The 16,952-nt window shown below is 44.0% G+C and overlaps 2 protein-coding genes across 15 annotated transcripts; one reads left to right on the top strand and one right to left on the bottom strand.

Moving 5' to 3' along the window:
• The first annotated feature begins 1,355 nt into the window (after window positions 1-1,355).
• On the top strand, window positions 1,356-8,752 carry LOC109767110 (uncharacterized). Of its 14 annotated transcripts, none has more exons than XM_073496296.1 (17): window positions 1,524-1,760; window positions 1,820-1,971; window positions 2,095-2,181; window positions 2,584-2,657; window positions 2,736-2,833; window positions 3,290-3,434; window positions 4,602-5,015; window positions 5,783-5,806; window positions 5,894-5,958; window positions 6,072-6,126; window positions 6,445-6,481; window positions 6,566-6,894; window positions 6,986-7,117; window positions 7,200-7,348; window positions 7,743-7,814; window positions 8,012-8,153; window positions 8,341-8,752. In XM_073496296.1, the coding sequence occupies exons 6-16, from the start codon at window positions 3,294-3,296 to the stop codon at window positions 8,103-8,105; spliced, it is 1,512 nt and encodes a 503-aa protein (XP_073352397.1). In that variant the 5' UTR covers window positions 1,524-1,760; window positions 1,820-1,971; window positions 2,095-2,181; window positions 2,584-2,657; window positions 2,736-2,833; window positions 3,290-3,293; the 3' UTR covers window positions 8,106-8,153; window positions 8,341-8,752. The 14 variants fall into 14 exon arrangements, with proteins under 14 accessions (XP_020181457.1, XP_045083344.1, XP_073352396.1 ...); XM_045227404.2 differs by having other exon boundaries at window positions 1,528-1,760; window positions 2,758-2,833; XM_045227406.2 differs by having other exon boundaries at window positions 1,552-1,760; window positions 1,891-1,971; window positions 2,758-2,833.
• Window positions 8,753-9,661: 909 nt separating this feature from the next.
• On the bottom strand, window positions 9,662-14,636 carry LOC109767112 (disease resistance protein RPM1). Its single transcript, XM_020325880.4, has 3 exons — window positions 14,340-14,636; window positions 13,683-13,761; window positions 9,662-12,747 (listed from the first exon to the last, which is right to left on the bottom strand). Exon 3 carries the CDS (start codon window positions 12,740-12,742, stop codon window positions 10,004-10,006), a length of 2,739 nt encoding a protein of 912 aa, XP_020181469.1. The 5' UTR covers window positions 12,743-12,747; window positions 13,683-13,761; window positions 14,340-14,636; the 3' UTR covers window positions 9,662-10,003.
• Window positions 14,637-16,952: the final 2,316 nt, after the last annotated feature.

The raw sequence follows: 16,952 nt of genomic DNA, 5'->3' as shown, positions 1-16,952 counted from the left end.
GAGCGACACGTGAAAATGTGTTTGAAGAGGCCCCAGTGTGGTCGAGAACCCAAGAAATTCTCGCACATAGACACGAAAGCGGCAAGATACACGATGGTGTTGGGGGAAAAGTGATGAAGTTGTGCTCCAAAGAAGTTCAAGAAAGCTCGGAAAAAGGATGAGGAGGCAAAGAAAACCCGCGGTCGACGTGAGTGGCGAGGAGCACGCACTCACCCTCCTGCGGTCGGGGCTCAGTCTCATCCGCCGGGAGCCGCGCGGATCCGTGGGGGATCAATCCCTCCTCGGCCAGATCGTCGATGTCGTCCTAGCGAATCGTCGACCGAATCCAATCTCCCTGGATCCAGCCGCGCGACAGACCAGACCTCGACGAAGATCCGCCCCGGCTGGACTTCTTCCCCTTCGCCTTCGTCGTCGCCTTCTTCGCGCGCTCCAAAGCCATCGTCTTCTCCTTCCCCATCGCAGCGGACGGAGCTCGAACAGAGCAGCGGCGCCGGGGCAGGAGCGGATGCGGTGGAGAAAACGGAGAAGGAGGAGGAAGAATGGGAACGCATTGTTCAAAAACCCCAGCCCGACACCTTATATGAGGTTGCTTCTGAGTGACTGACCTGTGGACCAGGGCGATCTTATCAAATCCTGCAACAGTCGCGCGCGCGATACGTGGCGAAAAAGGCGGCGCAGAAATCGAGGCGACCCTGCCTTATCCAACCCGATTGCTGTGGCCTCCTCCGCCCCGCGCGCTTCCCAAAATTCGAATCCCGTGAAATCCGCGGGCAACAGAGCAACCTGTCAGACGGAAGATTTTCTCCATATCAACGCTCGAAGCTTTTCAGTAAAAGTTCACTCGACAAAACCAAGAATGATCAAGGCGACTGAAAAAGAAGTTGGTGTCACCGTGTTTGGTTCGTCGATCCCAACAAGACACTTCCGAAGCGCAAAAATCGAATCGAAAGTATTTTCAACTCCTTCTCCACTCTAACCCTGAACCATTCGGGGGCTAATGATGAAGTTATGTACCTAGGGTAGGGTTATAGGCCTGACGTAGATACCCTCCCCAAGGACATCACCCTGAAGTCAGAAGCATTCGAAGGGTATCATCATCCACTCGGCCAGAGACATTCAACTCGGAAGAATCAATGTCACTCGACCGTCACAGAAACCACTCGACATGCAGAAGATCTAAAGTCACTCTACACAGCAACGGTCGGGCGTTTACTCATAGACTTAATTATCATTTATAATACTTTATTGCGGACGTTACCTGTAACGCTTCTTCTTTATGAACATTGAACCCTGTGTAATGGATGGGAGCTGGGGTCCTGGCGCACTCTATATAAGCCACCCCTCCTTTGGGACAAGGGTTCACACCCCCTGTAACTCACACACGCATAATCCAGTCGACCGCCTCCGGGCTCCGAGATGTAGGGCTATTACTTCCTCCGCGAAGGGACTGAACTCGTAAAACTCATGTGTACAACTTCGCCATAGCTAGGATCTTGCCTCCTCGTACCTACCCCTCATTCTACTCTTAGATCCACGACACGCACCGCGCTTGTCTGCCACCACCACCTCCTCTCGCGCTCGCAGGAGCCGCCCCAACGCGAGCTACAGGACGTCCTGTAGATGGAGACCCGCTCCGCTCCAGTGTCCAGTCTCCGGTGCCGCAAATTCGCCGGGTCACGACGTGCTCTGTTGTGTCCTGCACACAATCCCACTCTGCCGATTTACTCCTACAAGAGAAGAACCTGGACTTTGAGCCCGAGGTGAGTCAGATCTCGTGTCTCCTTTGGAGATTGGGCTCCACTCAGTCCAGCATGTTTAGGAGGAGCTGCTGTTGAGATTTCTAAGATTGGTGGTGGTGTCCTGGCGGCGTTCGCATTGGCGGGGTACCAGAGAGACCCCAGAGAGGAGAACTGGGTGATTCTTCAATTGTTTGTTTGATGGATGTTTCCACAATGAACCAGAAAAAAAAAAGTAAATGCTTATGTACCACTACGTGATTTGTCTTTTGGTGTGTCTTTTCAGCAGATTATTTCCCTCTGTATACAGCATTGCCAACTGCGAAATTTTAATCCCACTTTGTTCTATGTACTGTAGCCTCCAGTTTGACTAAAATGCAAAAAAGAAGAGAGGACAGGCTGATTTATACTAGTAATTTCCAGACAGACAAGCAAGAGAGGGCAGGTGGGTGTATTATTTACATGGACAACTCAAAACTACTAATACGAAGAATGAACGGTTTATTATGATATCTTCCTTCTCAGTTGACAATTTCATCCCCCATCGCATGGACTTTGATTGGTTACTATAATATATCATGCCGCGTGAAGCTTATGATAGATTAGATCAGAGGCAAAGACTCTTAAGCTATCATAATTAATCCTGCAATTGGCACTTTAGAACTAACCCCAAGCTCTTAGCTGGTTTCATTGCATATATCAGCGTCTATCCATGTAAAGTCTTCCCTGCCCTGAAGCCTCCACTGCTAACAAACTACTCCAGGATATATTCCTATCTCTTTCGAACTGTGTGGATCTGCAACTATATATTTTGTCGAGAATTCATTCTCTTTTCATCTCTCAGCAGTTCTGTTAACTTCTTGGTGAATCCAACTATCTTCAACACTTCAACTATACACAGAAGTTTAACCTTTAAACAGAGTAAGAAAGGGATTTGTGTCTCGATTTGACAAGCATACTTTTGTGTTTCCTACATATGTTTATACATCTGAAATAAAGTTCTTCCATCTCTTAAATGCAGGGTGTGATCATATTGTTGGACTGAAAAAGCAGTTCCGGTTCGTGTTCTGAGTCCACGTGCAGGACAGGCTAAATTGGTAGGTGCGCCCTTCTTTGCTTGAATGCTCATCTTCATGGCTTATGAGTTCAGTTTCTGCAAGCCTCCAACAAACAACCTCTGTTTCACCATATATCATTTTCTGGTCAATGCACTTGATTGAATTGAATCTGAACTCCAAGATAGCCTGGTTCCAAATTTTGTACTCCCTCCGTCCCAAAATAAGTGTCTTGAGCTTAGTACAAATTTGTACTAGAGCTAGTACAAAGTTGAGACCCTTATTTTGGGACGGAGGGAGTACGTACTAGTTTGTGGTCTGGAATTTGCCTAAAGCAACAAGGTTCGTACTGGAGAAAATACTTGGACATTAATCTACTGTTTATGATTTGAAATGTTATTACTACAAACCATTTTGTTTTGAGTTTTCTCGTAAACAGAATGACTTCTCCATGCTACAATTCTTCAGAATGTATCATGTAATTGATTGGGTGAACAGATATATGGAGCATAGTGGACTGGAGAGTATGCATGCTGGAAGAGAGAAAGCATCAAATTTACCATGCGCAAGTTTGGAGAACATCATGGAAGATTCCTCTTATGAGCGAATAAACAGCCAGGGTGTATCTCGGCATGTTTACAAGGTAGATATGTCTTTTCAGAAAGAAAAAAAGTTAGTTACAGAACACCCAAAGATCATAAGATGAGCAGTGTATGAAACAAAAGGATTGTGTGTTGGCAAATACTGCAAGGGACATGGAATTGATACCCACTATCAAGTAGATCAAGGGAATCTGTGAGCAATTGCGTTATCTTACAGTGTAAAAGGATATGCATATGGATCTGAAACCTGACAACACAATACTTGATAATCACATGGTGCCAAAAATAATCTACAGGTTTAATCTATGAGTACCAAGCTTTGCACTTTCGGAACTAAATTGAATGATAGTACCTAATGAAGTTCCGATCAGATATGGGTTGGCCCTGCCGGCCTGACCCTTCGCTTATATATACCATGCATAGTTCCCTTGAAAGTAGCTCGTACACACTGTCAACATCATTGCATAGCTAACAACTTAAGGAGAGTACAATTTGGCAAGTACTACCTCCGTCCAGAAATAACTGTCGCTCAAACGGATATATCTAGACGTATTTCAGTGCTAGATACATCCATTTGAGCGACAGTTATTTCTGGACGGAGAGAGTAGTTTAGAACTAACATGTTTACATAATTACTTTTATATGTTTGTGGCATAAATACCATAGCTCTCTACTCTTCAAGTAACTTAAAACTGTAGTCAGAATAACCTAGATGCCATTCCAAAGGTGTCAGCAACAGTCATAATCAAATCGAAGTACAAACCTAAATAAGTGAGCATCCTCAGCTTGGGCCGAACTGTGGAAGCAAGTGCCTAAGTGAACCCTGGTTAAATAAGCTAAAGTGAAAGTGTGATGAAAGGAATCCAAATTTAATCAAATAGATACTGTGGGTCGACTGAATAGAATAAAAAATTGCCTAAGTAGATACTTTGGGGAATATAGTAAATACATGTGTTGTTATTAAAGGTGTTTTATGTCCTAGCTAGTCGACCACTCCGTATTTGCTCTAGCAATTTTAAGGTTTTACCTTTGAATTTTGAGGAGATTTCTGGAAAAATTGCTCGAGTTTAGTTGTGCATCTGTGTTTTGCTCAGCGTCAAAGGCTTTTTTTTTTTTGCCGGGACAGCGTCGAAGGCTTTACATGTTCGGAATCATAAGAAGTGTTCTGACATGTAAATCAAAATCACACAAGTTCATTTCTTGTGCAGGTAATTACAGGGTCCTGCGAGGCACTTGATGTCCATCCACTCGAACTCCGCTTTCCTTTGGATTACAACACGTTAATCCTGTGCCCGCTTCACCTAACAAATAACACAGATGAACAAGTGGCATTTAAACTTATGCCAAAGAGAGGGATATATTCATGCTTCCGTAATATTCCACTGTATGGTGTTGTGCCGCAGCGGTCTAGTTACACTCTCATTGTGATAATGACACCGCCGGCTAAGCGGTCAGAAGATACAGATTTTGATCTGATCCTGCAGAGTATTAAATTTGGGGAGGGTATCATCCAAGGCCAATGTAATGACCGATCTTTTGAGGCAGCCAAAGAGGTGGGCACAGGGATGCATGAGGTGACATTAAAAGCTGTTTCTGCTCCACAAGGAGAGACAATATATAAGGTGAGTTGATTCAAGTAAACAAGGCATTTATGCTCCATGGGTTAAGTTCTTGCTATTCAGCGGCCGAGAAAAGAAAAGGTAGTAATCCACTAGAAACATGATTGGTCTGGCAAGTGAGCTAGTACAAATTAAATTGTTCTGTGTCGTGCTACCTACATTTAGAAAATGTATGATGTTAGTGTCGGCATAATCTTTAACATTTAGTATTTCATGAATAATGTCATCAAAATTTATTAGGTTCTTATGGAATGGAAATAGCTTGAAGGAAAAAATAATGCTGTAATTTCACACTAAGCTATACAGGTTTTCTCATACTGTTATATTATTAGCAAAAGCGATTTTAAAGGAGAAAAAATTTGATCCGAGATGGTATCATTTTAGAGGTCATTTGTGTAAGATTGCAGAATGGCGGTGAAGTAAATGAAATGTAGGTGATGAACCTTTGACAAGATAAATTTCAAGTAGAAGGCAAAATTGAAATGAAGCTTTTATGAAATTGCTTATTGGTTATCACTTGAAGTGAAGGTTGAGTGATGTTAGCTTTTAGGTCAGTGAAAGATAAGGAAATTGCAATGAAACATTCATGAAATTGCTTATTTCTTATCCCAACAAGTTGAGGTCGAGTGATGTGCACTCAAAAGTGACAAAACTGTTGAAACGATCTTTGCTTGAATGGTGGGTATCTATATTGTACAATGATGTTTCCTTGTACTAATTCTGTCATGCATTTTCTTTTGTGGTGATCTTATATGATGCATATGATGTAGCACACCATCCCACCTGTAATGAAGGTACAGAGTTCAATTTTCTGTTGCATAGATCTGCTAACTTGAACGTCGTTTCTCTAAGGTTTACACAATCAAGTTCTGTTGCATCAGGTCATATCTGTAGAAAGGGCTCGTCAGGAGCTGTATTCCATAGATGCAAATCCGGAAAAATCATGGTGAGTTCATAGGCTCGTAGAATTACAGGACATTCTATTATATTGTTACTTCTTTTCAAGGGAGTACTTTGGACGTGATTATTCTGTACAGTACATCTGTTCTGGCCAAACAGGATTATAATAGGTCATTCCGGTGGATATGTTCGTATATGGGACTATGTCACACAGGTACTTGCCGTGAACACTCCTTGTTATTTAACATATGAAAATGATTGCCACTTGGATAGAAGCTTCCATCCTGATCCTTTGGAAAATATGGGCTGCTAGGAATGCCAAAGTTTGTACGGACACAGATGAGCATGTTTCGGTTACTGTAAAAAACATCATTACTGACTTTAACACTTGGGACTTATTGGTCCCGGCAAGTGAGGTGATTGCAAAATCATCTGTTGTCATGAAATGGCTATGTTTTGTGTGGGTTTGATGTGGGCCGTGGGAAAACCTTCTTTCCAATGGACTAATAGCGTCTTCTCTATTTACTGGCAGAGATGGAGGGGTTCAATAGAAATCTGTAGGGGACCAGGCATGTACACTTTCTGATTTCCATGTTAAGCCAAGTTTTTACGTCAAATGCTAATGCAATAAGATCTCATCTCTATAACTGCAGTTAACTGCATTAAATTTATTGCTCGAAAGCAATGGTTTGTGGCTGGGTCCTCTGATGGTATCCATGTACAAGAGGAAGCAATAAAAAAGAAGAAAATCCAGAGATTCAGAGCTCGTGTTAGCTCTGTCACATCACTGGCCGTTCATCCAACCAAGCCGTATGTGGTTTCATCATCCTATGGCGGACTGATAAAGCTTTGGGACTGGGACAAGGGATGGGAATGCATAACAACATTTGAAGGGGAACACTCTGATGTTGTATGTCAACTCGCATTTAATCCAAATGACACGAACAGTTTCGCTAGTGTGTCGAACGATCGCACAATAAAGGTCTGAGTTTCTTCCTTTTTGTTGCTAATTAACATCTTGCTGCTCGAATACCTTTTCCCTGCAATACCTTTACTGATGTTAAGGTTTTCAGGTTTGGGGTCTTGATTCACCCAAATCCCATTACACTCTGTCTGGCCATTCAGATAATGTGAAATGCCTGGATTTCTTCACACGTGATGATGGGCAATACTTGATTACTGGTTCTGTTGATAATACTGCCAAGGTATGCTACGTTAATTCAAAATATACTAATGGACCGCGCTCTGGTAAAAATGCTAATAAGCCATCCTTTGTTTTCGAATCAGATATGGGACTTGCAGAAAAAGACGTGCATTCTTACACTGGAAGTTTTTAGGTCTCCAGTCATTTATGTCTTCTCCCATCCCAATCTTCCAGTTCTAATTACAGGTACAAGAAATGGCATCATTTATTTGTGGAGCTCCACCGATTTCAGGTAATCTCGAGAGTGTTGCTCTTGTGAAAAATGGGCACAGGATTGCGGTGCCACCATTCTTGTTCATATTCATTTTTTAAGGGAAAGCCAATATATTTTGCCTAAACCCACTCTGATTATCTCTGTTGTTGTCGATTTCGCTAAAACCGACTAAACTAGGTGTCTGATCTTGTCTATACATATAGTGCTATAACCCGAAACACAAGCTGAACCGAGACCTAGCCCCGAACCCTTACCACCATGTTGCTAGAGGGATGGGGTATCTGAAGTTGGTCATCATACATACTCCCTCTGTCCCGTAATGTAAGACGTTTTTTGACACTAGTGTAGTGCTAAAAAACGTCTAACATTATGGGACGGAGGGAGTACTTACCAAGGACCTTAAATTTCCCAGGCTTAGGGGAATTCTCAACATCTTACGTGGGGCAGATGTTATGGGTCTTGCATGCTTGATGGAGTCAAGGAGGTAATTAATGATCTTTTGCTGTTCTTTTTTCCTTTTGTTTTACTACCGAAGAGCATTTCTATGCCGCACAAATATGATTTCATTTGTTCAAAGATGTATATAATTGTTTCTGGTTGTTTTTATATTTGTGCCACACTTTGATTTATATATTTTATAAGTCCAACATTGTAAAGAACAATACTATATCTATATGATAGGGTCGTGATTGGACAAAGCCACGCCATATCTATAGTGGATATTGACGATGAAGAAACAATTGGTGGCAAGGGCGACAACGAAAGTTCCATATGAGCTAGCTGACCAATGGCATCTTTTGGTTTCGGAACATTGATCACTATGGTTTGTGCCATATTGTTACATATGTTTGTACTTCCATGTTTTAATATGTTTATACATGTTTCGCAACAATTTCTTCGATAAAGGGAGTTTTATCTACATGGTTGTTACATTTTTAATGTTTCCTTGTTTTCTCCAGTGAAAAGATGCAAGGTTGTAATCTTTTCCTTCCTTTTGTGCGAGGCTATAGGATTATGATCGGACATAGGGATGGATTTGTAATTATGGAGGTTAACCATGAAGGCTTTGTTGGTACGGACGGCAGAGAAAATTCCACATGTTATGATCAACATGTGGAGAAATTAATTACTGTCCTTGTTGACCAAGTTCAGGCGGATATAGAAAATCATCGGCACAAGCATTGGCTACCTTATGTTCGGTTGTTTCTCCAGGAAGCCTACCAGCTGGCAACCAAGATTTGTTTTAAGAAGTTGATGGTACAAATAGTTTCTCGGTAATGATACTCATTCTTGGTGTAGCGGAATACTAATGTGCTATGCCAGTATGTATGTGATTATGTGGTTGAAGCACAGTGGTTCATTTGTATGTGATTCTGTATCCACATGATACATCTTAAGAGTTCACAATGTAGTTTATTTGTATGTGTGACTTTGTCACTTGCACATTTGACGGAAGCCACACGATATCATGAACACGAGGTCTTCATCAGTCGCAGTTGCATGCATGAGCACTTCGAGGACAATGTGAATTCTTGCTTATATCCAGACAGTATTTCTTGCATAAACACGATAAAAATGCATACCTTTCATAAACAAAAAAAGATACAAAGGAATCTTATCGCTTTTCACCGCCACATCGGGGTGGTGCAGTCAAAGATGTGATTTATTTGGAATTCGGAGTCTTCAGTGGTCGCACTTACGTGTGAACACTTAAGATGTTCTGAAATTTCTTTGCTGATATCCAAGCAATATTGCCATTTGAAAGCATTTTTCTTTTCAGTAAAGGAAGAAGTCCATTGCTCTCTGCTGCAGCATAAAGACGGCGCGGCCAAAGCAATTGTGACATTGTAAACAGTTGTTGCAGCCAAAGAAGACAGTTCAGTGTCCAAAGTAAGAGGGAAAGATGATCGAAACTTGTATTCTCTAGCAAAACGCCCTTGTTGAACTCCTACAAAAGCTGTGGTTCTTGGCCTAAAAAAGAGGATGTATTGAGATCGACAGAAAGTGTTTTTCTATTCTATATGAACAGAAAGCACATGTTCATGACAGAAAGAACATGTTCTTTCTTCCTACTGTGTCACACAGCATATAAGATGAACCAAGATGATACTACTGATTTAGCTCCGTTAAAATCGGCGGGTCTAAAGACATGCAAAAACAACAGAAGTGCTGATGAAAAGAACAGAAAATGAAAAACAAGAAAGAGATCTTGTTGATCTGAAATTTCGGAACCTGAACACCCGGGGAAAAACACACAGATGACCTACTGAAAAAACCACAGTATAAAATGATGATGGGGTGACATAGTGCATAGATCAAAAGATACCAATGTTACAAAATGAAATGTTTGACATGATTAATCACACAAGATGTTCGATACAAACAATACATACCTTTACAGGAAATAACTACTAAGAGTGTGTAGCTTAAACAACAGAAACGGTACAGTCCACGGTCAACAAAAAAAAGACATACGGTACAGAGGCCTCTGGAAGGCAATGCACACGAACCAATCCTTGAGGAATATAAATGTGTTACGATATAGAAGTACCGACCAAATGCTGCCGGTGATGTCGATAATCGCAAATTTATTGGAATGATTTAAAGCACGATGCAGCTGGACTGGATGCACCATCCAAGAATGGCACTGCAGAAAGAACCAACTTGCCACATCTAGACACGAAGCTCTGGAACATGTACCATCTTCGGATGCATCCCTTCAGTGTCCCATTGAGTTCTGAAATCCTTGTGCAAGCTCAGCAGCCATAGCTTCTTAAGGGAGCGAAGAAATTCAATGCCTTGGGGGACTTTATTGAGCTTCGACAGCGACACAATGTACAAACCATCAATGCAGGGAAGAGCACCATCAACGATTTTTAGCTCACTGACATCATGCATGTGCTTTAAGACAAGCGTCTTCAGGTTGGGAAAGGAGTCTTTAGACAGAACCAAAGTTTTTGCACTGTGCATGTTGTTTAGTCTAAGATATGTGAGGTTCGGCATGTGCGGTGCCATCATCCCCAGTGGATCTTCCCCAACGTGACACCAGCTTATAGCTAGATACTTGAGGTTTATCCCATGTTTAAGAAAGATCGGGCAATTTAGTGTTCCCTTGGCCCATTGTCCTCTGGTAATCAACCTGTGTAGATATGTAGAATTTGGTTTGAGAGCCTCAAAGCAAAGCGCCTCCTTCGCATCCCTTGCAGAAAGAAGCAAGCTCGAAAGGAGTGGCATAGTTGACAGGGTAGCAAACAGATTTGCACAGTCGTCAGCACTAATGTTATCAATCCACACACTTCTTAGTTGCATCAGTTTCTTCAGCTGCTCTGCCAAGTCAGGGTTGGACTCCACAGTCTCGAGAGTTTGCAGTTCTTCCAAGTTGGATAGCTCTTTCGGTGCTTGCACTCCAATAAAGTACCGGAACTCTGCCTGCTTCTCATCAGCATATCTGTCGGCCAAAAGGTGCCGCAGCTTCTTGATCTTGACAACCCCTCGTGGTAGCTTCTCTATTTGGGTTTGCTTGATGTCCAGAGTGTGGAGGTTAGACAAATTTTCGATGGAGTCTGGAAGTGATCTGACCTTGGTGCGCCGTAGCCCGATGTAACGTAGATTGAACATAGACCCTATTGATGTTGGCACTTCAGTGATTTCAGAGTCTTGCAGCTCAAGAACAGCAAGGTAGTTGGATTCTGACAAAATAGAAGATAACATGCCACGGCAGGGTGAAGTTGGTCCAAGTGACAGTACTGTTCGAAGATGTGGAAGTTTAACTTTCACTGCAGTGTCGTCTTTCCATCCACATAATGACAGGCGACGAACATCCTTATCCTGCTGTACCAATATCATTGTGGCGTAATCATCTGCTGAAGCAAATCTCTCTTCTTTAGCAACAGAAATAGCTAGTTCACGCACAATATCATGCATCTTACAGGTGCTAACTCTACCAAGCTCATCATTCTCCACAACCTCAAGCATATTGCGGTGGATCAATTCCATGAGATTTCCCTCAGCTACCATCTCTGGCGTGTTCTTTTCTTTTCTTACCACAAAGCCTTCAGCAACCCACAGTCGCACAAGGCTTTCACGTGACATGTGATAGTCTTCAGGGAATAGACTGCAGTATAAAAAACAGTTTTTGAGGTCGTCTGGAAGGTCATGGTAGCTCAGATTGAAAATTGCTCGGACATGATCATTGTTTGACAACTCGCTTCGAAGCTGATTGTACTTTTGAGTCCAAATGTCTAATCGTTGTCTTGAAGACAACATGCCACCAATGGTAACAATTGCTAGAGGTAGACCATGACACCTGTCAACTATAGAAGTAGCAATCATCTCAAGATCCTTGGGGCACATGTGGCCCTTCCGGTTGTAAAAGGCCCTTCTACAGAAGAGGTCAAATGCATCAGACTTGCTCAATGGCTCGAGCTCAAGATGACGGTTGGGAGAAGAAATTCCGGCGACATGGTCCTTCCGGGTCGTAATGATGATCCGACTTCCCGGGAGATCCTGGAGAGCATCATGTATCTGGAAGTATACATCTTGCTCCCAGACATCATCCAGTACAATCAAATACTTTCTGTTTTGAAGTCTCTGCTGTATTTCCTTCTTCAAGTCATGCACATCCATTTTGTCAATACCTGCTGACAATGGTTGTTCGGTATATCCGATCTTCCATAGTAGCTTCCTCAACAGGGCATCAACAGTGTAAACTTGTGACACAACGATCCATGCATGTGCAGGGAAGTTGATCTTTTCACGTTCATAAACATTTGAAACAAGGGTAGATTTCCCCAACCCACCCATGCCAGATACTGTTATGACGGTATTCTCTGACTCTGGCTCTTCGGAGTACAGCAAGCTGGTCAGCCATATCCTGTTGTTTTCAATTCCTACTAGATCTCCATCTTTGACAAATTCAGGGAAGCTGTCTTGGGACCGCTGCCTTTCCATCTCAGTAAGTGGGTTAGCGGCAAGCTGGGAGGGCTGCAACCACTGCTCTTTCATCTTTATAACTAGTTGAATCTCCTTCTCTACCTCAACTATCTCATCCGTAATTTCACTGAAAACTCTGACATAATGTGTTCCTTTGATGAAGAATCTCTTCAGGAACCCTTCTTCCTGAAGTTGAAGAAGGTTGTATGAGTATTTATCCATTACATCTTCAACATGATAGGCCACCCTGCGGACATCCCCAATCCAACTCTTGACAACGTCATCCGTGAGGTATACCGTGCCTATCTGCCTTATAACATTGCCCATCATGGTCAGTTGCTTCTTTATTTCCTCAACCTTTACTGGCAGTTCCTTCAGATTAGTAACTTTTTCAGAAAGCTTAGCTATGATGCCTTTGGTGGCTTCTTCTAGTAAAATGTCACCAATCTTCGTCACAACAATGAGTACCGCCTCGGCCATTTGATCTAAACAGCAAAGATAGAGCATATTACATGGCAGAATAAAAATACTAATGGCTGTGTGCATTAATCGATGCAGAGGTCAGGGATACCCCCTTTAAGGAAAGAATGAATTACAGGTACCAAATTAGCTCAGGAACTCGTACGTAAAGAGTAGCATTTCCCCCCTTTAAGAAAAGAAGGAACTCGTATGTAAATGGAATTATAGGTATTCCATTTTGCGTCAACAGGATGTATCAATCTACAGCATATTTAAGAATACAATATAATTTATCATGCAGGAAGATGTCTGATATCAACACATCGGAGAATCCTCCTTTGATCACTTGAGATCTTGGATCACAGTTAACAGCACTAGTAACGGATGGAATTCCTATATGAACTTGACCCAGTCGAATTTGGAAAGCATTATAGGACATTGACTCATATCCTAGAACAGAGACCCAATCCTAGAGATAAATTGTATCACAAACAAAGGTTCAGTCCAATTCACTCCTTTTTTCTAAACCAAAGTAGAAGTACCTAGCAGAATAAAACATTAATGAATAAATAATAACGTGAATGACAGGCGGGCACAAAGATTAGAACAGGACAAACCCACTAGGCTAGAACGAATATCCAACTGTCACCCCTTTTGAATGTACTCTGGACTAGAGAACTCCATGTCTGTTTTCATTGCAGGAGGCTCATAGGCCTAGGATACCATGTAAGGAGCAGCAAGAAATTGATGTATGTTCTAATTGAGCGCAAAACCCTTTGAAGCAGCATCCACGTAGAACACGACTGATATTTAGTCTAGCAAATGAACCGATGGCGCTGTTTGGAACAAGGTTGCAATTTTCTAGCTAATTTAACACATTTGGCAAACAACAGGGCAAAGAGCTATGCTCTGAAAATGCAGCATATGATACTGGTGGTCCACATGATCAGCTAATGTTCACCTTCTGAAGACTTGTAGTAGGTGGCCTATAGAGTGGGACAGCAGCGTACGTGCTGAACAAACGACCAGTGTGACCAAGTCTGCAGCATAAGAAAAGGAGAAGTTGGACATCAGAATATGTAGCCAAGTACACAGATGCAGATGCAATCAAGAGTTAATACTTAAGATAGAAAATATCCATTAGCAGCAAGAACAGGATGACAACACTTTACACACTACTATAATGAATAAGATTAGCCACCTTGGGCCCTTGGCGCTGTCTACACACGTCAAACAGGACAGCCAGCATCGAGTTTTTCTTTCTTAGAAAAGGAGGATAACCGCCGGCCTCTGCATCATGACGATGCACACGGCCATAGCCGGCATCCAGTGGAGGCAACTATGCTCTCTCTCTCTCTCTCTCTCTCTCTCTCTCTGCCATGCATCGAGCGGCGGGGGTCAGGCATTCCATCGAACACATGGCCGAAGACAACCTTTTCGCTAGTAAAACTGCAAACAACTATCTAAGCTTGCCAAGTTCTGCGCAAAACCTTTCGATTACGACGTTCCCGGAATCCCAACTTAGTCTAGCGGCTGTGGCACTTGCCAGTTATCAGGTGAGACGGCAGAGATCTACACAGAAGGGCTGGGAGCCACGAATTTGACCCAAAAAAAGTACCTGACGGGAGCTCGCGCGAGCTCGAAGCGTGAGATCTGCAGTGGAGTCGAGAAGCAGCAGCGATCTGCTCCGTGGTTGACGGGAGTGGACTAAATCGGCTCGCGAGACTGACTCATCGGCGGGGCGGGGCCATGGATGGATATTGCGACGATTCAACTCATGCTCACTCCGTGGCAGTGGGGGACGACGGGAGAGGAAGACGGGAGGAAATGCAGCGAGTGCAATCAGTGGGCGTTAGCTACTTGCGATGCCCCCTGTCTCTCGGTCGGAAGCCCTCACGCAATCACGCTAGCCATTTTTTATTTTTTCTGGCTAATAAAAAGCTATTCAGCTCACGTTCGCTGGAAAAGGACGGCAAATCAAACGCTTTTTTATGACAATTTATGACAAACTTAGTTTACAAGTACCACAAATACTGGCTAAAAAGTACACTCGGTCAACATAAACTGCCATGCTTCTTCACTGGTTAAGCCTGTTTTTTTCTTTTTTTCGCCAGGTCGAGCCGTCTTGTTGTGTTATTTCTGTGAATATAAAAGACCGCGACTTCGCGTCTTGGCCGTCAGACTTGTCAAAGTTTATGGTTCAGTGCACTCTTCACACCGACCGGCTGGCAGCGGTACCTAATTATGGCTACGGTGGATAAGTGGTTATAAACAAATAAGAGTGAGTAAAAAAATGGCAACTAGATCAAGAAAAGATTCTTCTCCAATTTCAGCAAGGGCAACGCCAATAAGAGCACATCTAAAAAAAACTCCAATAAAAGCAACTCTGGTGGAGTTGCCATAATTCGACAATAACCTGCATAAATTCCCTCTAAGTAGGACCCACCTATCATGGTCATAGATTCTTCTTCAATAATTCCACATTCAGAAGAACACATTCGATTCAGAAGCATCGGTTTTATTTCTTTGCAGGGTGGAAAATTAGTCGCACTACAACTTACATAGAACAACTAATTAATTAAATTAATGAATAGCATAAAAGTAACTAATTATGGCTACGGTGGCAGGATTTATAGGGTTGAAGATTAATTTTCAGGAAAGTGAGATGTTGATTTGTGCAGCAGATAATTCTAAACTACACTTTTATACTCGCATGCCCAGCTATAAAATGGAAAGTTGTCTACTTAGGGCATCTCCAACGCCGACCCGCAAACGTCCTGACCGTACTGTCCGGTCCGGACACGTTTTCTCCCGCAAACCGGAGACAAATGTGTGGGACTTTGCGGTAGTCTGGATCGATCCCATGCCCGCTTCTGATCGTCCTGGCCCACTGAAAAAACCTCACCCGCCCCTCCCGCGCTTTCCTTCTGATACACGTGCCGCTTACCGCGTCACATTCATGCAGGCCCAGAGCACGCAGATGCCGGCATTGATACCGCGATGTGACCGGAGGGATGGAGGACGGTGCTGACTGACGCGACCTCTCGGCAGCCGCCTCTTCAATGAGGGCGCAGGTTCCCGAGGAACCAACTCCGGCCGCTGCGGCGCATTGAAGTGAGCTGACCGCCCATTCGTCTGGCCTGGCCGCAGCTATATAAGCCGTGTTCCGGCGATGCACTTCCGCATCTCCTTCTCTCTGATCGCATCCTCCTCTCCGAGCCCCTCTCTTCTCTGCGACCCCGAGACGACACCGAAGTCATGGTGCTCCGCGACGACAGGTAGAGTAGGCGGAAGCTCCTCCTCCAACGGTTCTTGGCTCTGCTGCTCACGCTCTCTAAGCCCGTCGGCGTCCATGGCAGTTGGCTCCTCCGCCAAGGAGGAGATCGTCATCTCCTCGGTGACGAGGAGGACCAGGCGCCGTCGCAGCAGCCGCACAGCCGCCCCGACTCCTCAGCGAGGCCGCTTTGACGGAAAAAGATTTCATCCGTCAGATGGAAATAATGACGGAGCAGTCACTCCGTTTCATGGGCCCGACACCGCCATCTTCGGCACGCCTCAAGGAGGAGCCGTCGTCCCCGTCGTGCCACCGCGTGAAACAGGAGCCGACGTCCCTACTCCGACCTGTGGAGGAGGAGTCGGGCACGCCGCCGCACCATCGTGGCATCTAGATCGGACGCCGGGTCAAGGAGGAGCCGACGTCCCCGTAGCTCCGGTACGCACCATCGTCGCCGCCTCGCCGCCACCGCCTAGCCGTCAAGGAGGAGTTGCCTCCTGCGATCAAGAAGGCATGTGACCGTCTCCTCGACTACCTTGGAGGCGGTGGTTATAGCGGTGCCTCGGGCTCCAGGGTCGTCGTCTCTGAGGCGGAGCGCGCGGTGAGGCAGGGCTCCGAAAGCCACGTCGGCAGTTTCAACGAATTTCGTAAATTATGTCGGAACTTCAATGAAATCCATCCGGTTTAAACGAATTTCGTCCTATTAGTTTGAATTATCGAATTGTTGGCCGGATGTATGTGGCTATAGTTGGATGGCGGCTGTTAGAATTAATGGGCTAGTCTGAAATCTCAAAGCCCATGTGTAAAATGGCAAGTGGTGGTGCTAAGTTTAGTCCCACCCCGAAAGTTGAAGAAGAGTTGGACCTCTTTATATAGTGGGTTCTCTCCACCACTTTAAGTGGTGTGTGAGAAGAGAAAGGGAAAACCACACGCGCGCGCTCGCTCGCCTCGCCTCGC

This window comes from Aegilops tauschii, chromosome 4, assembly GCF_002575655.3.
Source record: "Aegilops tauschii subsp. strangulata cultivar AL8/78 chromosome 4, Aet v6.0, whole genome shotgun sequence".
In the NCBI taxonomy this organism is placed as follows: Eukaryota; Viridiplantae; Streptophyta; class Magnoliopsida; order Poales; family Poaceae; genus Aegilops; species Aegilops tauschii.
The sequence above is the reverse complement of the archived record's forward strand: the minus strand, read 5'-3'. Positions and strand labels throughout refer to the sequence as shown.